Consider the following 24202-nt stretch of genomic DNA (forward strand, 5'->3'; position numbering starts at 1 on the left):
AAATCAGAGGATTGCAAGACTACACTAACTTAATTTTAATACGATTGAAAAAAACACAAGGAATTGAAGACAATCCCTAGAGTTTTGAAAGGTTCTGGCACCCTGGATACATTATCAATAAACATGTTGTATTTTTATACAAATTTATAAAATACCGATGTCAAATGCCGATGTCAAATGCCGAAGTTTGACTGAAAATTCAGTTTCGGTTAAACGACGATGGACCTAGTAATAGCGATCGGTATAATGATGTTCAGCTAATCGGCGTCTATCCTAATTCTCCATGTTGCCCCCCCCCCCCCTTAATACGCCTTTGGTTATATGAGTGACCTATACGCTATTTTGAGGCTACTCATTTTGGAGCCGAAAATCACCCAAGTAACCAAAAGTTCTGATAAAAAGCTATTTATGGCTTAAGCAGCTTGGTTGGACGTGGTCTATAAAAATCTAAGCAGCCTAATTTTTAAGTCGTTATAAGAACTTGAAAGTTCCGGTACCATAATTGAAGAGCATTCTAAGCAGCCTCTGGCGGAACTTGAACGGAACTTTTAGAAAATAAATTAAAAAAGTTTTTTGTCCTTTACAACAATTGAGCACTATATTTAGTTCGCAACTTTTATGAAAGTTATTTCTAAAGGCAGGTATTAATGTGTATTGATTTATCAGCATTAGTAGTAGAATTGGAGCTGTTTGAAGAATTAAAGCCAGTCCTTCTGCGCGAGAGCCCCAGCACGAACCGCTGCGTCATCTGAGATATAATAAAGTGAGCTGTTGTCCCGCCTACTGTTGGAGTTTTCAGTGCCAGCTGACTGACTTGAATACGAAACACAACACCTTGATGAATTTTAAATTGGTGTTTTCCCTCATGGAATTCCATCACATTTGTGGTGCAGTGGTTAGCAATCGTAGATCGCATGCCGAATACACGGGGTTGAATCCAGGAAATTACTTTTTTTTATGTTGCATAAATATAAGAATTATGATTTATTCGGGCCACTGATCATTTCATATTTACGTACATTAAATTTTGTTACTAATAAAGACTTGTGCGGATGGCTTCATGTGGCTTGAAAGTTCTGTCGGAACTTTATTTGAACTTTATGGAACTTGGAAGTGATTTTAATCGGCACTCAGTCCAACCAAAAGAGAAGTTACCCAAAAATGAGTAAACATTTTTTTACTCAACTTTGAGTAAACGTGCCTATGGCGGAAACTGGATAAGGATTACTCTGATGATGACGAAACTCTCATGGAATTATTCTAGAAATTCACTCTAAATCCTCTAAAAGAAAATATCACTATAATACCCTTAGAATACTTCGCAATTCCACTGAAAATATTCTTCGAAATTGCGTTGGAACTATCCTCAGAATTAAATTATCTTTGGATTTTCCTCGGAATTACCTTGTTCTCCTCTGTAAGAAACCCTCTGGAAAGATTCTCAGAATTTTCATTGAATTAATTTTAGATTTTCTTTCGAATCTATCTGAATTCTACTTCCATTGAAAGTCTCATAAGAAGTCATTTACATTTCTCCTCACAAATTCCTTAGATTTCTCTTTATGATTTGTTTGGCAAACTCTTTTTTCCTTGATTTGTTTTCCGTCGATCTTGTTTTCCGTGCTGAGCACCAATGCTACCGACGCATGGGAGGCAGCTCCCACACCTGGACCCTACCTATCGACCCATCAACTCTTGAACCGGGGACCAACGGCTTTACTTCCCTTCCGAAGGAAGGCATGATCAAAGATGTTCTGCCTCAGAACCAGAGCGTAAAATTATTGACTGCCTAGGCTGACTGTGAAAGCACTGCACTATTCAATCCATTGCTGTGTGCAGACCGTTTGTATCAAACGGTAAAGGACGAGGCAATAAAGGCCGGCGCCCAATAGATACGTTTTCAGGTTTTTTGACAGTTAGCCCATGCATTATCTGTCAAAAAACCCGAAAACGTATACATTGTGCACCGACCTTAAAAGAGCCAACAAACACATTCAGTTTTCCATAGAAAATGTACTCTCAGTCATTCAAAACAAATATTGGGTACCATCACGGCAGAATAAACGTGTTGACTGAGCTACTGACTGAGTGCTCGGCTGTCAGTGACTAGTTTACACGCTAACTTCTGCTTACTCACCAGGTGAGTCGATCGTACTCACTTTCGTCCGATGTATCGAGTTGTCAAAAATTGAGTAAACGAGAAATGTCAAACTGAGTAAAAGCCACTCAGTCAGCAAAATTCTGGACTTGGAAAAAATGCCAGTCATGTCGGAGGAAACCTCATAGGGAATGTTACTTAAAACCGACTGAAATGCCTTCAGGTAAGTACGAATTGCTTAAGGAAACGGTTTTGAACCAGTTTCTGCTCCGGTAGAATGAATCCGGAGCAGGCAATTTCCATGTTCTTGAAAAAAAATCAAAACAAAAACCCTCCCCGCAACTGAAAATTCAGCCGAGTGGATTTGACTCAGTCTATGTGAGAACGTCGTTTACTCAAAAGTGAGTCAACATAAGGCTACTCAATTTTGAGTAGCCCTACTTGCCGCTGAGATGAGTACATTCGACTCAATTTTGAGTTAACGAGAATAAGCGTGTACCTCTCAATCATTCAGACTCTCACGAGGCAGTGAATGATGAGGCAGATGGCAGTTCATATTCATATCAAAAGGACTCAATGAACCTGACTGTTTTGCGCACTGCTCAGAACATTCCGGCGACGCCGACTGGGATTGAACCCAGGCCTGCTGGGGTGAGAGGTAATCACGCTGAGGTAATTAATTTCAGAATTCCTTTGAAGATCTCCTGGAGTTTCTTTCCTTTATTTAACGTCAGTCTCTGTTCCGCAATCTAGTGCCAATCATCGACGGACATCGATTGCCATCCATTGACGACAATCGAATGTGCAGGAAGGCAGCTTCCACACCTGCGTAGGATATCGTACCCATTCACAACACGCATGGGCCGAGACTAACGGCTTTACTTCCCTTCCGAAGGAAGACATGACCAGAGATTTTTATGCCTCAGGAAAACCCCACCGACCTCGGCTGGGATTGAACCCAGACCCATTGGGGTGTTAGAAAGCAGTCACGCTTACCACAACACCACCGGCGCCGGCTCTCTCCTGGAGTTATCTGCAGATTTAATTGTAATCCTGTTTTTAGCATCCCCCTCACCCTTTGAGAATTCTCCAGAAATGTTCAATGACTAATGCTCCGGATTCTCGCACAATCCCTTGGAATTTTCGTCTGAAGTTAACAAATTCTGAAATTCCTGTGAGTTTTCATTTAAATTCGCTTTGAATTCAATTCTGTGTTTCTTGAAATCTACTTAGCCTTAATCAAAGACAACATATCAAGAAGACTGGCAACTCTTTCATCTGCCATATTCTCAAATGTACGTGAATTAAACTTAATTCTGGGTAGAATATACTTAAGAGTAGGTATTTTTTTTGCTGGTGTTAAATGGAAACTACTAGGGAAAATGACGGCTTCGGCATGACAGACTATTTTCGACAACCCAAATTGAATCGCTTATTTCATTGGATTTTCTCACGTAAACACTTCCCTGAATGCATTCAAACCATTCTTTAGGCTTCCAGCTTCAATTTGATTATATTTTTATCACTGAGAAAAAGCAATCTAGCAGGGTTTTCTTGAAATGAAACACACGAACTACAAAATGCTGCTGATTTCAAGTTGCCGATGAAAGCTCAGCTGTTTAACACGAAGCTCAAGTAGAAAGGTTGCCGAATAAAAAGCTGTTGCCCACAATAGTCGCTCTCACTAGAGAAGTTTGGAGCTTGGTAAAAGTGTTTCAAAACAGTTTTTGACAATTGATTCGACTGAAATTGTTAGAGCAACTGACAGCAAAAGATTGTAAACAAACCAATGCTGCATATGTGTGCGTTCCTGAGCGAAAAAAAGCTATAGAAAGATGATCGCTGCTTAGGTTGCCGAGAATACGTAAATTCCCCTATATGTGATTTACTCAAATTTGGATTATTGGGCTGAACCCCGGAATTGAGGGAAAAGTACCTAATTTTGGGTACTTTTTCATCTCCGTGTACTGTATCTGTCGCTTGGAGTCTGGCAAAGTTGCCAATCTTCTTGAAATGATGTCTTTGCCTGAATCCACTCTGGATCTATAAAGTTGCATGCGTTAATGAAATTAACGAGGAAAATTGACTTTGTTTTTTTATTATGCATTCTTTTCTTTAAAATTTCCTTAGTAAGAAAATCATTTAATTCCTGAGACTTCCAGGTATTTTCAGGAAAATTAAACATCCCTCAGGATTCCCGGTTTTCCAGTTAAATTAACAATAAACTTTCTATTGAATCGTTCGCTTAGAGGTTCATATCCCACCAGTGATGGCATAATCCTCACTCAAATGATTTTGTTTCGCTCTCAAGGGCTCCCAATATCACGCATGATATTGGAATAAAATATCAAGCATGATATTGTTTTTACAAGCTCCTTTGATATTGCGAGACTATTCAGAACATGTAAAATTGTAGCCACGAGTTGACTTACCACAAAAATGATTCCTTTGCCCATCGTTTTCTTAGAAAGAGAAAGCGTAGTTTGCTATCTTTCTTTACGCTTCACAGATGGCAGACACGAAGTTACTGCTGCCAGCAGTGATGGAAGTTTCGTTTCGTTTTCGGATGTACAAAGCTCAAACTCAACACAGTTTGGTGAGTGGAGTTTTGTTAGCATGATATCATAGCAACCGTATCACAGCTTGTAATATCATCTGCTGTTGTTTGCGTGTTGAGTTTTTGGTCTACGATACTCAAATGAGATTATGCACATTGGTGAGATTAGATCTTTTGATATTTTCACAACACTGTATCCCACATTAGTGTTTATGAGATTCTTATTTAATAAGACTAAAGCATCCAACATTTGTGTCATCAGAAGGACTACTTTTTTCTCTAAGGTCACTTTTTTACAACTAGTCAGTAAGTCAGTATTTGGTCAATTATTTCTTAAACAAGGTCATTATAATCACTATTTGTGACAGCATTGCACAGTGGTCCAGAATGCAGATTTAGGTGGAATGATATGTTTTGAGCCTGAAATTGAAACTTTAGACTAATAGTTTCTTCTACAAAGTTGTTCCTTATAGTTAGGCCCTCATTTTTATGAAAATGAATTTTAGTGTGGTTCTTATTATCATTAAAATCGAACATCTAACTTTTTGTTTGTAGAAATTAAGGTATACATTTTTCAGCAAAGTTATAGCTGAGCTAATTTCAAGCAAATTGCAGAAGAAACTTTTAGTCTAAAGTTTGAATTTCAGGCTCAAAACATATCATTCCACCTAAATCTGCATTCTGGACATCTGTGCATTGATAGCTTCCAGTCTTGCGATAGCACCGACCAGGAGCAGGAGCAACGAACAAAGCACATCGTAACAATAGCTTCTATTGACTAAACTTGATCGCGTGATCAACACCGAAAGGTACAGCTGCTGCTGCCGGTTTCGATAAAAGCTGAGCGTGAGCTGATTATATTGAAATGACACATTGTGAAGAAACGTCCATCACCATTTGAAATGTTTTAATAAATTCCTTCGATTCATAGAGCACACGTTATTTTAAACGAAATATCGCATATACCTGAAATACTGCAAGCAAGCTTGTAAACAGTTCCGTTGCTTATGACAAGTTTAGTTCAAAACATTTTAAATCTACTCGGAAGGAGATTTCACGCAAATATAAAAAATAATTTCCATATACAATGCAAATTACAATGAATATTTACATGAGTTGTAATTTTGATCACTGTATAAATAGATCATTGAGCGTTCATAAGATGAGCTATGTGTTGGTCACGTATTTCAACTAAAAATAAATAGTTGATATTAGCAGTTAATCATACTTTCTTCTGCAATTTTACCGAGTTTCCTACTCGAGTAAAAATTCAGCCCAAGCTATAGCAATCCAAAACCCCGTGCACTCGATTCCCAGAATCCAACTGCGCCCCGTCTGGCACTCGCTGTTCCATATCATCCACCTTCGATCAACATCAAAACTCCCCCATGGAGCAGAGAGATAGCACAGCAGCAGCACCAAGCCGAAGTCAGTGATGACGTGAACGTGATTTTTACTGTTTTTCATAGGAAAAAAAATAAATGAAAATTAACTGCTAACTGTTTTTATATGCAGCAGCAGCAGCCACTGAGCGAGCTTTTCCACAAGTCATTCGTCCTCTTGAGCTGAGTGTGTGGATCAGTTGCGGCGGTGAAGGTGCTGGTGGTGGCAGAGGCAAGGTTGTAGTAATTCCATCATCTGCACAAAACTATAAACCCAATTTTATGACGTCCACCGCCGACGCCATCAAAACCCACTGGACTAAGCAAAAATTTAATTGCCCTCGGTATGAGCACACCCCCCACCGTCATCATCGTCCCTCAACGCAGTCAGCGTACAGTAGTGCCGCAGAGTGACAATAGCAGAAAGAGAAAGAGACCGTTCAAAAAATGTACCGAAAATTGGCGGGCAGGAAAATGTCAGTTAGCTCCGCAGTAGCCCAAAAGAAAGCCATACAAAATGTAATAATGGTAATACACTTACACACAGATCAGACCCAGGGACACTCGGGGGACCACTAAACAACGAACGAAAAAAAAATCGAGTAAAAAATGCAAAAGGGAAAATGTGGTGTTTTCCATTCATTAAGCACATCTAATGGAAAAAAATATTATTCAAATTTATGCAAAACTGCTATTTGCTCGATTCGGTCCGTCGTCGTCGTTCGGGCGGACAGTTGATGGGCCGGACGACTGGCGAGGGGGGGGTTTTCTGGTAATGGTGGATGTGTGGTATGAAGCATTAAAAAAATTAAAACTTCATCAAAATCGAATCAGTGGGAGACTACGGAACGACGGACGGACAGGGAAAGCTGCCCGCTGACGATTGTTGTAATAACAATAATAGTAATAACAGCACACAATGCGGAACTGGAACTAAAACTGTGGTCCGTTTTCCACGGGAGACCTGGTCTCTGTGACTGACTGTGTCCCTGTGTACAGAAATGCAGGTGAAGCACAAAAATGAGTTATCGGGTGTTTTAATTATAATGGTCATCAAATGGCGTACCTTGTGAATAATTCAAAATGGAAGGGTGTATGAGGTGCAAGCTCGAAGCTCGACGGTGGAGACGGCCTTGGCAGATGAAATCGCGGGAAATTTCGTGTAAATTTATGCACTAATGTGCAAGATGCAATTTTCGCAATCTATCAATGTGCGATGCCTTCAGTAGGATTCAGCGGCGTCACCCGGGCGGTTTAGCGTATTAGGTGTGCCCCGGAGTGAGGATTCGATTCGCGCTCCAGCAGATGAAACTTTTCGTAAATATGAAATTTTGGGTGTGTTGTCTTGGGTAAAGTCGAGGGGGCGACTATCGAAAATGCAGGGAAGATTTTGTTTGCTGTCGCTCGCGATGAGTAGATGGAAAGAAGATTGATAAAGATTCTGTGCATTTCATGAAAAAAGATGAAACAGGCTGCTAACAGATGGATTTAGATACGTGAGATAGATTTGGACCCTAGGGCAAAGTTTTGAATCTGCGTCAAATATCATTACAGAGCGATATCGTTATTTGCGGATGGAGTTTTAGCCGGTATTCCTTTTTCCCAATTCCTAGCTGCTTGATTTTTGGTAGTAGGAATACTGACCGCAAATGGTATCTTTATCATCAAAAATTACGTATCAAGGAATCAAGGGAAATAAACAGCGGTTAAAATTCCATACGCAAGCAAAATTACCTTTCTGTAGATTTCATGCTGCAAGATTTGGGGTTTTCCACTGTATTCTATTGAGGAAACAGATCTTACTCGTGAAATAGAATACAACGCTCCGTCACCAAAGCAATTTCCTCCATAGAATAGGGCGTTGCACTTTCCTGATGGAGCGTTGTGATCTTCTATGAAATGGAGCAAAATAAGTTTCCAAATAAAAATTGCTCCAAACTATTTTAACAAAAAAGTGCAAATCTCCGTCTTCATCAAGTTTCCTGAAAAAAAATCATACCCCGATCCCCAAACGAACGAGCCCAGCGATTGCCGGCTTGGTGGTCCAATTTTTCCTAATGAAGTTAAATGTACCGTTCGCGGAACGCCAATTAGCGCGCCGCTAATTTCGTCGTCTTTCATCGCGTCGTCAAGCTTTCATCACGTGAGTGACAGCCGTGGCCCGTCCGACCCCATAAACAAACGGCATCTGATTTGCGGCCCAAGATTAATTTCAGAACATTTCAACCGCATCTAACTACTCTAACTACTGCGCGTACGCATCGCCGGTCGTCCGTCGATCTTGCTTGCCTCATCTTTTTGCAGCCTTAATTGTGCAACCCAAAATAAATTCTCATTTTCGCGAAAAGCATTCCATCAGATAACAGCCCAAGTCGAGAAGATCTCGCTAAATCGAGCTGAACGTGGAATCTCCCGCTTTACATAAGCCCATAAGGGTACTCCACACGACAAAAAGTTTCGTCAATATTTCCATCAATATTTTCATGACAATATATTCAACAATATTCGGTCATCAGTTTAGATTTTATTCATCAGAATTCAGTCAAACATCGCATAATTGTTCCCTAGAGGCAATGAACCAAGATTGTGCTGACTCACGCCTAATTCTTCCAAACGGCCTATTCTACATTTTTCTATAAATCACACTCTGAAAAAAGTTACCTTTGATAAGCATTCAAATAAACATAACGTCTTTCTTTACTATACTGGGGGTCACATTACAAAATTAAAAATGAGGTTTGAAACGAAAATGGGGGGTGTTTTCAAACGCATATTTCTCAAAACCATTAATGGGAAATATGTCATGCAATATGTCGTTCGACGGAGACACCAACCGGTGAACACTCGTGTTTATTTCAGTTACCATGGAGACGTAATTTGTGATTAGCCCCGGTCCCTTTCAAATTGTATCATTATTTATGAACGGCCTTATATTTGAAATGACGTTTCACATTCATCTAGTGATGTCCGATTTTCATTCGAATAATCGTTTAATCGATTAACGAACCGAAAAGTAAACTATTTATAATCGGTTAGATCATGCCGATATAAGCATTAACATCTCCACAGGATCATCACCGATCGTTTCAAACATGTGCTGCACTCTCATTGGTGGAAAAATGGCAGCACAGCGAACAAAAAATAATCGATTAGTTGTTAATCGAGTAATTAAAAAATGGGACATCTCTAATTTTGGTGTGATTGTTTTGATAAAAATGAGCGCAAAATTTCATCTCTTCCGAGGAGGCAGCAAAACCACAAAATTACCTTGAATACGGGGGGTTCTCATTGGATGAAAGGGACCGTGAAAGAAGACACTAAACTAGAAAGTTTTTCTACCGACAGTTTCATCTTAGTATTCATCTTTGGAGACATTGAACAGATTTTTTTTTTGTATATTGTACAAATAGTGAAAATAGTTAAACAATTAATAAATTTAACGAACAAAATAGGAATATTTCGCGAACTAACCAGAAGAGCGGACGGATGGAATGAATCTATATTCTCTCGCACGGACATCACTTTCCAGCTACATGCGCAAATTTGCCTTTCACAGCGCTTTCTGGCAAGACGGTTGATCTGATTGGAGCTATGTGAAAACTGATTACGAAGAGGAAGAACAGCCGAAAATTTCGTCTACGAAAGAGTCTGCCAAATCGCTTCCCTCTTTCAGTTTTAACTTTTTCACACAATAGGGTAGAGAACTACTTCGGCCTAATCACCCATTTTTGGCCTATCGAGCAGAAAACTTCAAACAGCTCCATGATTTCAGAGTTAACAGGTCAATTATGCGTTTGGTACGATACTTTAGCTAATAAGCAACCGAACTAAGTCAATGAGAACGCCTGATATGATGGTTTGCACCCATAATTCCCAAAAACAAAAGAAGCGCTCCGACCGAATCAATTTTCATCTTCATTCGATAGGCCAAAGTGAATTCATTGGCGTTTCAATGTGTTAGGCCGAGTTTAGAATCCGTAGGCCGAGTTTGGCGTCAAGAAGCAGTGTTAGACTTTTGACAATATCTCAACGATTGGATTCTCTTTATCAAATATTATGGTACGTACGGAAAGGTAAATAAATTGAGAAGCCATCAGTAATAATAACATTCCGTTTGGTGCTAAACTGCGCTAGATTAAGAAAGACTAAGTGCGGGTTGTGCTTAATAGGCCGGAAATGGGGTAGTTAACCCTATTTATGCACAAACCATAGGAAACGATTTTCTGGATTAACACATATTTTTTTTCTGAATAAAAACAAACTATACTACTTACGTACGAAAGCAGTGTTGGCTAAAATCAAGATCAGAAAATTAAAATCAGAAATGTTTCAAGATCACTATCATCTCAAATCACAAGCCATCATCACCTCGAAAATCACACGTGATTTTCGGCCAATATCAGCCGTGATTTTCGATTCCCAAAATCAACCAGCATCAATATCAACCAAGATCAAAATCATCGAAAATCATAGGATTAGAAGATATGTTAAATTCTAGAGTTTGGGCATTCAGAAATTCAAGTCAACATTCCGGATTAAATTAAAATTGTGGATTTCAACCCAAGATGGCTTCCACAAATCCAAGATGCCGAACCAAAATCGAAAATGGTGGCTTCCGGACAGGGAATATTCTTCTAAGCCCATGCAATATTGGTATCTACGGAATGGGCTCGATGAAGGGAAGTGGAAAATTGACAACCACCGCCATTTTGAAATCCAAGATGGTAGATCAAAATCCAATATGGTGGTCCCCGGACTGGGAATATTCTTCTAAGCCCATGCAATATTGATATCTACGGAATGGGCTCGATTAGGAGAAGTGAAAAAATTAAATACGCCGCCATTTTGAAATTTAAGATGGCGAACCAAAATCCAATATGGCGGCCCCCGGACAGGGAATATGCATCTAAACCCATGCAATATGGGTATATCCAGTATGGGCTCGATGAGTGGAAGTGGAAAATTAACATCCGTCTCCATTTTGGAATCCAATATGGCGGACCAAAATCCAATATGGTGGCCCACGGACAGGGAATATTCATCTAAGCCCATGCAAGATGGGTATCTACGGAATGGGGTCGATGAGGGGAAGTGGAAAATTGACCTCCGCTGCAATTTTTGAATCCAATATGGTGGACCAAAATCCAATATGGTGACCCCTGGAGAAGGAATTTGCATCTAAACCCATGAAATATGGGTATCTACCGAATGGGCTCGATAAAGGGAAGTGGAAATTGACATCCGCCACCATTTTGGAATTCAATATGGTGGACCAAAATCCAATATGGCGGCCCCTGGACAGGGAATATATATCTAAACCCATATTTAAATCCAAGATGGAGGACCAAAATCCAATATTGCATGGGTTTAGATGTATATTTGCTGTCCAGGGGCCACCATATTAGATTTTTGGCCATCATCTTGAATTCCTAAATGGCGGCGGATGTCAATTTTCCACCTCTACTTATCGAACCCATTCCGCAGATACCCATATTGCATGGGTTTAGATGCACATTCCCTGTCCGGGGGCCGCCATATTGGATTTTGGTCCGCCATATTGGATTCCTAACTGGCGGCAGATGTCAATTTTCCACTTCCACTTATCGAGCCCATTCCGTAGATACCCATATTGGATGGGTTTAGATGCATATTCCCTGTCCAGGTGCCACCATATTGGATTTTGGTCCGTCCGTTGGTTTTTTTACTTTGATTGTAATACCAAGCTATTTATTTTCAAATAAAACGTATGTTTTAAAATAGCATGTAATAGTACTACAGAGTTATAACATGTTATAGCGCTATCTTGATTGTGGTTTCTGTGTTGCAATTATTTGACAACCGTTATAACATGTTATAACTCTCCAGTCTGGACAGCGTTTAATAGTACGTTCAGACTACAGAGTTATAACATGTTATAGCGCTATCTTGATGGTGGTTTCTGTGTTGCAATTATTTGACAACCGTTATAACATGTTATAACTCTCCAGTCTGGACAGCGTTTAAGGCAACAGCACTATTGTTAAACGGTCTACACTGATTGACGACAAATAAATAAATAAATATTGATTTTCCGTTCAGTGTTTTGCTACCTCAAAATCAGCTAAGATTAAAATCAGCCTTGATTTTCTGCTTTGTGATTTTGCTACTCTCAAGATCAGCTAAGATTAAAATCATCCGTGATTTTCTTTTTGTGATTTTGCTGATCTCAAGATCAGCAGTGATTTTAGGCCGTTCCTGATTTTGGATTTATTTTTTATTTTTTCCATCAGTGTACGGAAGTATGAACATTGAATAGAAGTTGAAAATGAGCGAAGGACGATTAATGTGTAAAAATAAACTTTTAAAAGTGTCCGGATTTATGGATTTAATAGCAAGTCTTTACGGCACATTTTGAAAATTGAAATTAAATATCATAAAGAACATATTTCAATTTTCAGTTACTCGTGTTTTTTGAGAGATTTGTTTATACAGCGGAAGAATTTATATAGAAATACATTAATTGGTGTAACTCAGGGGGTAAGTCACTCTGCCACCTTGAGTTAACACCCACAAAAACACACTTCGACACACTTCAAACACCCTTCCGTCACATGGAATGCTAATTTTTTCATCAATTCTGGCATCACTGCCAATAATGAGAGAGAACCACGGCAGTGGGTTTGTTGAATTGCACCGGACAAAGAAAAAAGTTTTCACCTAGTTTCTATTAGGAACGCACATAGTATTTTTCAAAAAACAAAAACAATTATTTTTACCTGAATATCACATAGCATTAGAAATTCTATATGAGAAATCATATAGATTTCATTGGACACATAACATTCATGCGCATTCATGTGATTTAGTGGTGTAATTTCCAATTATGGGATCACATGAAAGTTATGTGAAATTCACATAGATATTTTCCACTGGTTATGTGATTTATTTTATGAGTGGACTTCGATGGAGAAAACCACTCGGGATACGGAAGTGACACGTACACCGTATTCCGCGACTTGGAATATTCATGACTGCCCACTTAGAAATAACTAATTTTACACGTGACGGAATCCATCTTTGACATAAAGGATCAGACGTAAATAAATATTTCATGTAAAATTAAGTGCTCCGAGACTGAAAAGTAAATTACTCGACGAAAAGTACGTTTGATTGAGTTGAATTTCGTGTCTATTATGACTCTACTTTATGTCAAAATTGACGCTCGTATATGTCAGTCTCAGAGCACTTAAATTTACATGATTTTTTTCTAAGTGTGTGGATATGATCGGGCCTACGAGAGTGCATTGATTATGGCGAGGATTAAGGTTGAAAAAGATAGCTAGATGCTGATATGTAGACAGTTGGCAATGCAGCGTTTCGTGATTCGTTGAAATCCGATGGGCCTGGGCACTTTTGTGCGTGTGAATGCGAGTTCTTTTCTTTTGCGCAATGTAATCAATCTCAACTGTGGAGCAGGAATGGTTGGATGTAAAGAGCCTGAATTTATAAAGAGGCGACAACTTATTCATTTGACAGGTCTTTTGCTCGTTTGGAATGACTTTTCCTATGACTTTGACAGACAATCGATTGTTCCAATTTTGACATGTCGTCTCTTTATAAATTCAGGCTCATCATTGGATGATCCTTGAGAATGAGTGGTCGTATAGTGGCCTCTGTCGTTGTACGTAGTGAAAATGTGAACGTCTCAACCAGGATTATGTTTGACTAAATAATTTACAATTTCAAAAAGTGGAAAAGGCTGTCTGGATCCGTTAGAATGCTCCGATGAATTCATTTTGATATGTTGAGAGTGTCACAGCAACAGTAAGGTGCTTGGGGTTCTAGATCACTACCGCGTGCCGTTCACATGTTGTACATTTTTATGAATTGAACTAGCTGTTTTAGTTCGCCTTTCCCATTTTCCTCGAATATCTTCGATAGTGATGTACTTTGTTGCATTAGGCAAAGGAGTCGCTAGTCCGTCATTTTCAGCGTTTTGTTATGGTCGAGGATATGGTTGCCAGTAAGCATATTTTTTCCGTTGAAGTTTTGACAGCTTGATCGACTCGAAGAAACACCTTCCGACACCCAAAAACACACATGACCCACAATAAGCACAGACACAAGATGGCAGAGTGACTTACCCCCTGGTGTAACTGCAGTCTTTGTTGTCAATCATGGTTTCATCCATTAATTTAGTATAAAAAATATAATAATAACAATGATATTTTGTATTTGTAGGTTAGAATAAGAGATTCTAAGGAATGTGTTGCTCTCATAAAACCTGCCATAGAGTCCCAATCAGCAATGTGCCCAATGAGTGAGAGAAACTGGTAAAATTGCTTATTGCGACTCTCATGAAGCGAAATTGTCATGTTATGATATAATCATAATATCATCATTATGATTCCATCATCCCATAGAACATCTTTTTATGCAAACTGATGCGTTATCAATCGAACTATCATAATGCGTAATAATGAAAAAGGTAACATCAAATTTACATTCTCAGCCCTATTTTATACAACATTGAGAGTGAATATTGCAGATGCTGATTTTGAGGGTATGTTCATTAAATTTAGGTGCACAAAATGACATTCGTGTGTTTCTTTGAAGATTCGAACGGAAAGATCGATTTTTACGATGTTTTAAAAATAAAATCGATCCCAAAAACTAAATAACGAAGTCCAAGAGATCGATTTCCCAAAGATCGATTCAAGATCGCCCAATCCTATTTGAAGTCAAAATTTGTTTTTCTTCATTCGTAGCTGGATTTTCATAATCGCCTCCGTTGTTTTCAATATTAATGTTCGTCTTCATCTTGGTGGGGATGACTTTGATCGATGGAAAATTATTGCTTCATGTTGAATTGACGATACTCTCCAGGTTTTAGGTTCTGGGGTCGACAATAATCAAAATAATAATTTTGCCCAAAATTAATATTATTATTTTGCTTTTGAGGATCGATTTTGATTTAGACAATTTTGGGTTGGATAATCAAGCACTGGATAATATCAACAAATGCGTATAATGAACTCATTTGTTCATTTCGCTCGTACGTAACAGTGAAGATTTTCCAAACAAACGCAATTCTACACTGGGTTGAAGCGTTACTCCTTGTGGGAAATGATAAAAACAGACACTGGTATTGACAATCATACTGATGCAAATATTGTCAACTAAAATATCGAACATCAAACAAACTGAAGCAAAGTTTGATTTCACGTTTCAATATGTCCCCCCATTTTCCCCTTTTTGCTTGACTGCAGCAGCAGATGGGGTCTGTTTCTCACCAATAGATCTGCACTAGATGATGATCGTCCTCTCTCCCGCTCCCTGCTTTCAGGTGGATCGACCGCTCACGATGAAGAAGGAAGGTATCCAGACGAGAAATCGGAAACTGACGGCCAAATCGAAAAAACGGAAATCCACCCCCGGCTATAGCTTTTCGTTCGGTGATCTCATGAACCCGCTGGACCACAACAAATCTTTCCCGGGCCCGTTCCCGTCGTCTATGGGTAAGTTGCGACCGTTCAAGCAATTTACAAGCATTTCAGGTTGCTGATGAGTCACTTTCGACGCCATTCCTTTCTCCTTCCGCAGGACAACACGCGCATCTCTCCGGTGGACTGCATCCTGCCCATTCGCACATGCACAGCGGTTGGTACGCGACCGGACTGGGCTCGCTGGGATCGTCGAGTAGTCTGCAGAACGGGTTCAGCAGTGGGGCACCGCTGGGAACGGGAGCAGTGGCACATCCGCAGTCCTACCATCTCGGGCTGAATTCGATGGTGAGTTCTTAAATTTATGATTAGTTGATCGTAGCATTTGGTTCCCACTGACGGCCGAGGATTGTTACAAAATTCGACACGGTATACTCCTTGTGATGAATTTAGTGGGATGAAACAGGGTGGTTACTCTACTAGGAAAAGCGGAAACCCGAAATGATTGAATTAGATTCGTTAGGAAAGGCATTGGTAGAACTAACGAAACTCCCAGGCGAATCTTATTTTTCGATCTTCTCAATTAGGCAATCATCCTTATGTGTGTTTGTCGAAGTCCAGCTTGAGCATCAATCTGAGCCCGAGCTCTTTAGCGCTCTTTGGATTTGACATCATTGCTCTTTATATGTGAGGGATGAACTAGCTCACGATGAATGAGCATCTAAACCGCATAATCTGAGTTCGAGGAGTTTAGGCAAGCCTGGTGAAAATCATATATTAATTATTTCGTTCTGATTCCATAAAAATTGCGGGAGCACAAAAGTTCCAGAAATTTAGAAAAACTTGCTGGTCATCAGAACTTCATTGAAATCTATGAAGGGGAGATCTGTGAACTTTAGGATTTTTGTATGAACATTAGCAAAATGCGGGAGCATTCGAAAGAAGTTTAGTAAGCTCCGAAAATTGTAGGAATTTCAGGGGGAGGTCAGTTCCATTAGTTCCAGGTGGGAAATTTTAAATAGTTCCTAGATCTTCAGATAACTTAAGAGACTTTAAAATGTTAATTGAGGTCATCGCATGAGTTCAGAAGTTTACGGCAGCTTAAACATTTTTAGGATGGTTCAATTAAACTCAGCGCAGAACAACAAGCTTCATGAGAACTGCAAAAACTTTAGAGAAGTTTTGAGAATTTCAGAAAAGAACAGAGAGCCTCAAAGTAGTTCCGTTAACATTAGAGAAGTCACATAAATTTTAAAGAAGTTTAGAGAGCTTCATAAATTTTTTAAACCTTTAGAGGAGATCCATGATCGTTAGAAAAATCGAGGAAACTTTAGGCAGTCCTATAAAGTTCAGGAAAGTTTAAGAATTTGATGAGAAGTTTTGTGAGCCTCAGGCTAGTTTCTCAAAGTGCGAAAGAACTTCAAGGTAGTTTCATTAACTTCGGGAAAAAATTGGGAACTTTCAAGTAGTTCTGAAGACCTTAGAATAGTCCATTCCATATTCAACGGAGATTTCCATTGAAATATTCCTCAATATTTCGATGAAACTATCCTCCATATTCAATTTTCTATTAGTTTTCCTTGAAATTCTCCACAATAAGAAACCGTTTAGAAAGATTCTATGAATATTCATTGAATTAATTTCAGATTTTCTCTTGAATCTCACTCCTTCCCTTGGAATTCTACTCACATTGAAAGTCTCCTAAGAAATCATTGGCATTTCTACTCACAAATTCCTTAGATTTCTTCTCAAAATTTGTTTTGCAAACTCTCCTGAATTTATTTCCCGAATTCCTTTGAAGATGTCCTGGAGTTATTCTCAGATTTAATTGTAATCCGTCTTTTAGTATTTAAAAAAAAAATCCAAGGACCTATGCTCCGAATTTGTTTTCTACCACAATTTTTATGAAATTATCCTCAAAATGCCATTTAAATTTTCCTCCGAAGTAGACAGGAGTTGTGCTCCTTAGAAATTGCTAAGAGTTTTAATTAAATTAAATTTTAATTCAATTCAGGGTTTCTTGAAATTCTACTCAAACCAGTCGGGCTTCACATGAAATCTACATGTGATAAACACATCTGTATGCGCGCGATTGGTGGATAACTAATTTATTGCCCCTATCAGCTGTTCACTCGTACCTACAGTCTACTCATAGAATGGAGGTTAGCTGATAAGAGAGGATCGTGAGAGGGACCTGACCGCTTTGTGTGAGAGTAGGTGAAGCACAATTTCGCGTGGAACATGTTTGGTGGTAGGGTGCGTCTATGTATGTTTAAACATACCGCCCACCTTGGAATCTCTATGATTTCAATCTAATCTACCGTATGCGTGATAATGTTTGCACCATCGTACAAATGAGGTTCCCGTTTCACCTGTGCATACAATGCCTTGGTTTTCTTTGCATACACGTAACCTATAGCTCATACCGTAGTAGGCTGTGTATAAAAGAACATGATTTACTTAGTTTGACAGTCAGCGGTGCCGGTGGTGTAGTGGTAAGCGTGATTACCTCTCACCCCAGCAGGCCTGGGTTCAATCCCAGTCGGCGCCGCCGGGATGTTCTGAGGCATAACATCTCTGATCACGCCTTCCTTCGGAAGGGAAGTAAAGCCGTTGGTCCCCGGTTCATGAGTTGATGGGTCGATAGGTAGGGTCCAGGTGTGGGAGCTGCCTTCCTGGCGTCAGTAGCATTGGTGCTCAGCACGGAAAACAAGATCGACGGAAAACAAACCAAAGGGAAAAAAAAATAGTTTGACAGTTGCACCATGACGAAGTGGCAGCGTATTCGTGATTTGTCCCACGCGCAAATGTCGCAAAAAGACATTTCAATCTCCGTGGGAGTGTCCCGCTGGACCGTCAAAAGAGTTTTAGACCTAGAAAAGAAAGGACAACTATCCGCGAAGGTGGCCACAGGTCGTCCGAGGTCAGCTTGGGTTTCGAGGGTTATCGCTGCTATCAAAAGGAAGATTCGGATGAATCCAGTGCGTTCAATAAGGAAAATGGCAAAGGAACACGGGATCAGTGGCTTTACGGCACGGAAGATCGTAAAGGAAGATTGCGGGGTGAAGTCGAGGGCACAGAAAAAAAACTCACATGATTACCAACCGCATCCGGGAGCTACGAGTCGAACGATGCAAGAAAATCTTGAACTTCCTCAAGTGAAAAAATCCGGAAATCCTGTTCACCGACGAGAGCATGTTTACCGTCGATCCCGTATCAAATTCCCGAACCGACCGGTATATTAGTTCTCTTCCGGTAAAAGACGTGACCGACGAGCACTAGAACGTGTATCTGACCAAGCATCCTGCTAGCGTTATGGTGTTTGGATTGGTGGCATCCGATGGCCGGTGTTCATTCCAGAAGGTGTCAAGGTCAACACGGAGGTCTACATCGGGATTTTAAGTAAGTATGTTCTTCCGTGGATCAAAGAACAGTACGGTCCGAAGCCAAATGTTGTACTTCAACAATATCAGCCACACCTCGAACCGCACTCAGAAGTGGTTGCAGGAACATCTTCCGTTCTGGGCGAAGGATATGTGGCCGCCATCCAGCCCCGATCTTAATCCGCTGGATTACTCAATATGGCGCGTCATGAAGGCCAAGGCTTGTTCTAAACGCCATCCGTTCTAACTACTCCTCCTTGATGCTGCTACACTGCTACTACTGCCTACTGCTGGACGACTGATACAACCCAACTACTGCCGGAACTTGGCATGGAATGACTTCGATCTTCTTCTTCGACTGACTGACTTGAGGTCTGACACGGGTGTGTCCACAGTTTGGCGACGGAAAGAATTATCTAAAAAATGAGAGGGTGCTTTTTCAATTATTTAACCAAACTATAAATCGACTTGCCTGGAGCGGAGGCCTCCGCGGGCGCCGGAGCACCCACGATGATTCCATGTCGCACGGACGAATTGATTGAAAGAACGGATGTGTTGACCACCAAAACGAGCTGACGATGCTGCAGTTTGGACGAACATCGGATTGGGGTGCCATGGATTCCCCTTATCCATCAACGCGTCGTTGAAAATCATCATCCTTCTTTACGGAAAGGAATTGCGACAAGGTCAGGAACGTATCGTAATGACGGACAGGACAGCATCGTGAACTTTACACATGCTGAACGATACAGGTTGCCGATCAACAATAATGGATCAGCGAATTACGGACGGATGGACTGGACTTGGTAGATGTTCCGGATTTTCGGAATTGGAAAATGGTGTTGACAGTGGTTAGTTCTGGTCGCACCGAGGCACGAGCAGAACGCATTTTAGTTTTGCTCGGAAGCAGAGAGATCGAAGTTGTCACGTATCGGTAGAATGCAAATTTTGGAAATTGCCCTTCGGTACAGACCGTCTTGCGTTTTGACAGTAACGAATGTTTCCATCTGAGCCAGTATGGATGTCAGTGACACGTCCTAGCTTCCATTTCAGAGGCGGGACGTTGACCTCTTTAAACAGAATCAAGGTACCGATGGAGATGTTATCGCGCTTGTGGGTCCATTTTGTTCTATTGTGGAGATCGGAAAGGTACTGGACAGACCACTTCTTTCAGATTTGCTGAACATAGTCCTGACCTCGTTGCCACATAGACAGCCGATTGTGCTGAATATCTTCCAACGAGGGTTCTGCAATCGCTGTTAACGTTCGCTGGACGAGAAAGTGTCCAGGAGTTAACGCTTCGAACTCCAATGGGTACACATTTCGTCATGCTGGAGCACTCTGTCATCGATAGTGCACTTGAAATGCTCTTTGAACGATTTCACCGCGGCTTCTCATAAGCCGCCGAAATTGGGAGATCTTGCCGGAATGAAGCAAAACTCTATTCCTTCCTCTACTGCTCCGCGTGCAACAGAATCGTGAAATTCGTGATCCATGAATTACTGCCGTAATTCATCCAACTGACGCTTGGCTCCAACAAAGTACAGGGCATTGTCTCACATGACTAGGGCTGGTCTTCCCCTGCGTGCCACGAATCGCTTGAATGCAGCAAGAAAGGCTTCACTTGTTAAATCGCTCACCAGTGCAAGATGGACTACATTCGTTACAAGGCAGACGAAGATTGCCACAAAGTGTTTCCTAGGGAAGGATCTGCGGATTGGATAGCTAATCAGGAACGGTCCACAGGAATCCACACCTACGTTCAGGAATGGTGGCGCTGGAGATAAACGTTCGGATGGAAGGTCAGCCATTAGCTGATCCAAAATCTTCGGTCTGCTACAGAAGCACTGGACGCACTCATGAATGACAGTGTTGGCTAGGCTTCTGATGCGTGTTACCCAGAATCGCTCCCGCACTTTGGACACAAGCAGCTGCATCCCATTAAAGCTTTTAATTCCAGAACTAGTTCAAATTTAAAATTTCTAGAAAATATGCGTGTTCTAAAACCAAAAAAAAAACATTTCAAGCATCTGATTTTGACGAAGGACTACGTCTGTGTTTTCTATATGGAGGTACACTTTATGAAAACCGAAAATGGAACATGAAACAAAATTGTGATAGATTTTGAACGTTAATAACACAGCTGCCCCTGGACCGATTTAAAGAATTTTACCACCAATCGATTAGAAATATTTCTACGCATCTGTTTAATTTAAGACTCACCATTGAAAATTGCACGAATGTGCAACTGTTGCTTTGATAATTAAAATTATCACCGATTCCCTGCGAAAAGCGATTTCCCTAACACATATTTCAAAGTTGAATTCCATCCGGTCTCACCAAACGGTGTTTATTCAATCACCGCGTGGTGAGAGGTGGTGTTCTCCAGTACACAACGAAAGGCTGTCTGCTAGCAGTGAGCTGCAGCCCACATGAGCATCCATAGAAGGAGGATGAAGTCGCTATTGATCGGGATCAGTAGCTCTTCGTGAGTTGCTATGGGCCATCTATGTCAAGCGCGTCATACTAAACATTATAAACAGAGATAACCCTGCTAAAATTCCTATTCCTGCACATTACATAAGCTCCTGCTGCAGTTATCAAATAAGATTTATTATATAAAACCACGTAGTCCTACGTCACGATTGCGTACAACCCCATAGGGCTGTCCCTTGTAGTTTTTTTTTTTTTTTATTTGTTTGTCACTGAAGATTAATCCACTGTGGATCTATCAAGTTCAAAGTGTGAATGATGCTTGTATTTTTAAATTCATTCTTTTCTTTAAAATATCCTTAGTCAGAAAATTACTTCATTCTCTGAGACTTAGAGGAATTTTAAGGAAACTAGACACTCTGACTAATACCGTGGGTTTGGCGATAAACTTTCAATTGAATCTTTCGCTTTAATGGTTCATATCGTTCATAAATGCTTATGAGATACTAATTGAAAAAGTCTAAAACATCAAACATTTATTTGATGTGCCATCATAACGACTACTTTTCTTCTCTTAGGTCACTTTTTGGTCACTATTTTTACAACTATAAGTCACTTATTTCTTCAACATGGTCACTAAAATCACAATTTTCGACAGCAGTGATCGCTACTAGCCCTGCACTAGACCAGTGAAGAAATTTAACTTTTTACGATAAGTTTCCTCGGCTGCAGCTGGAATTGAACCATCACTCTGCGAAATACATACCTAAGTCGCCGCTGCGCAAATTGTTCTGTAAATTAACTAATCCCTACCTCCCTTTTCCTTCACCCAACAGAGCTGGCGATCGGAATACACGTGACTAATGGGACAGTAAATTAGAACCAGAATTATAAAACCACCACCACCATCGCCTTTTGGGTCGCATCAGTGACCCGGAAGGCACTCGCTGCCCGTTCGCTCATCGAATCGATCGCCCAACCGAAAGAAGCAAATCAAACACGGGTTCTTCCCGGCAGCAAACCGACTTGGCTTCATCCGTGCGTGCCAGCGCCCGCGTGGCACTCGCTCTCAAACAAACACAACACAGCAATAAGTTTGATATTAGTACAATTTTAGATTTTTACGAAAACCGACTCCGGCACTCGCTCCGCTTACACACGCCCCGATAATTCCCCCCAAGCAAATGGTAATTACAAATGATTTATCGTCATCGTCTTTATCCTTCCAAAATCGCTCCCTCTCCTCTGCCTCCCATAGCAGCAGCTGTCTAATCATCTCCACCACGAAAATCGCGCTTTCCGCTACCGAGCCAAGCAAAAAGCATTTCACGGTAATTGAATTTTTGGCACTAACGAACACGTTTTCCAAAATCTTACGTTGCAAACGATTTGTGTCGCAGTGTTCGTTCCGATTTTTGCCATCAATCTCACAGGAAATAAGCGCGAGTGTTCGCGAAACGCGTAACATCAACGCCCGCCCGCACCGCCACCGACTGGATTGAGTGCGATGGAGTATCGTATAACCCCCCAACTCCACCCTAAATCAGATAGTACGCTGAAACGAAGGCGCCTGGAAAACCGTTTATCTGTTCGTTAGCGCCAACGAAAAATCCAAATCTGTCAAAACAGGAGCAAAAATGCGCTTATCGGATTGTGGATCTCCTGCCGGTTGTGATGGACGAGTTATGACTAGCTCCTGCTCCCAAAAAAAACCCCGTTCCCACTCCCCACCCGTTTCACAAACTGAAACAGAAAACAGAAACGGAGAGTGTAACATAAACCACCAGCAACCCACAAATGCAACAAAAACTAAAATAAATATAAAAACGCGAACCATCGTTCGCTATGGTTCGTTGGGTTGCTGTCAAAAAGTGCAAAGATTTAGGTAGTTTAATCATCTTAGGTTTTGTTTTTCGCTCTTTTCGTAAGTGAGGAAAGTTTTTATTTTATTAAATTTTATTTTATTGTCTAATATTATTGCTATATTATTATCTGTTGTAGCTCGAAATTGCGTTAGTTAGCACAAATTGAGAAGATGCAGCAACCTTGCAGGTTTAATTTCTAAGTAGTCAGAGACTGTTGCATGAAAAAGGTGTAAAACTTGCAAATAGAATTAAGCTCAAATAAAGCGATTTATAATGGAAAATTAAAAAAAATACAAACAATGGACTTTTGTAATAAAAAATATCTGTACAAAGTGTATATTGAAACTGAATGGACAAATAGCTACGTAGTACGTGTATATACCTTGGAGGAAAAAAAACTATATGGATGAATAAAAACTTAAAACATAGTTCAGCTCAATATGAAACAAAAAATATCGGATTTTAAAAACACAGAACAGAAAACGAATACAACAAAAAAAAATAACACGGAAACTTTCTTAGTGCATCATTTTATGGGAATATGACTTCTTCTGTAATTGGAATGTGAACCCACTGCCATAAAAAAATTTATTTAAATAATTGTTGTGATCTATTGTGATAAGGAGGCATACAAATAAAAACAAAAATCAGTGAATGAAAAAAAAATCATCGCAATGGTGTAGTTTGATTCAATCTATCACACTTTCACAGGAAGAGACTCCTCACAAAGTCATTACGAGGCTAGAGTGATGGTAATGAGTATGATGAGTTGACTTACCATCATCACTATCGTCATTCGTCAGATTTGTCACTAAATTATAGAGAAGGATCAGGTGCGTCGCATCCTGGCACGGTTATCTGCTGTGGTCGCTTCCTGAAGGGAAATAAGCGACATTTTTCACGCTGCCTTCGCGTAGGTAAATCAATCAACGCCTGGCTAGGGAATCGTTGAACATTGGAACATTTCACGGGCGGTTTGGAAATTTTCATAATGAAACATTCTTTTAAGCTAGGGCTGATGAATTTCCCTTGACCTTTACTCGATCGCCAGCCGTGGTTGTT

The 24202-nt window shown here is 40.3% G+C and overlaps 1 protein-coding gene across 1 annotated transcript in view; it reads left to right on the plus strand.

Annotated features, from left to right (window-relative positions):
- The window catches only part of LOC135696830 (GATA-binding factor 3-like), an 82820-nt gene extending 59014 nt beyond the window's left edge, over positions 1-23806 (plus strand). Inside the window, exons 5-7 of the mRNA XM_065216346.1 lie at positions 15363-15534; positions 15620-15807; positions 22112-23806. Of these exons, the coding sequence (XP_065072418.1) occupies positions 15363-15534; positions 15620-15807; positions 22112-22135 (384 nt within the window). The 3' untranslated portion in view covers positions 22136-23806. The remainder of the gene's footprint in view (positions 1-15362; positions 15535-15619; positions 15808-22111) is intronic.
- Positions 23807-24202: the final 396 nt, after the last annotated feature.

The sequence above is a fragment of the Ochlerotatus camptorhynchus genome, unplaced genomic scaffold (assembly GCF_037179485.1).
Source record: "Ochlerotatus camptorhynchus isolate MF236.1 unplaced genomic scaffold, CSIRO-AGI_Acam_v1.1 ptg000062l, whole genome shotgun sequence".
NCBI lineage: Eukaryota > Metazoa > Arthropoda > Insecta > Diptera > Culicidae > Ochlerotatus > Ochlerotatus camptorhynchus.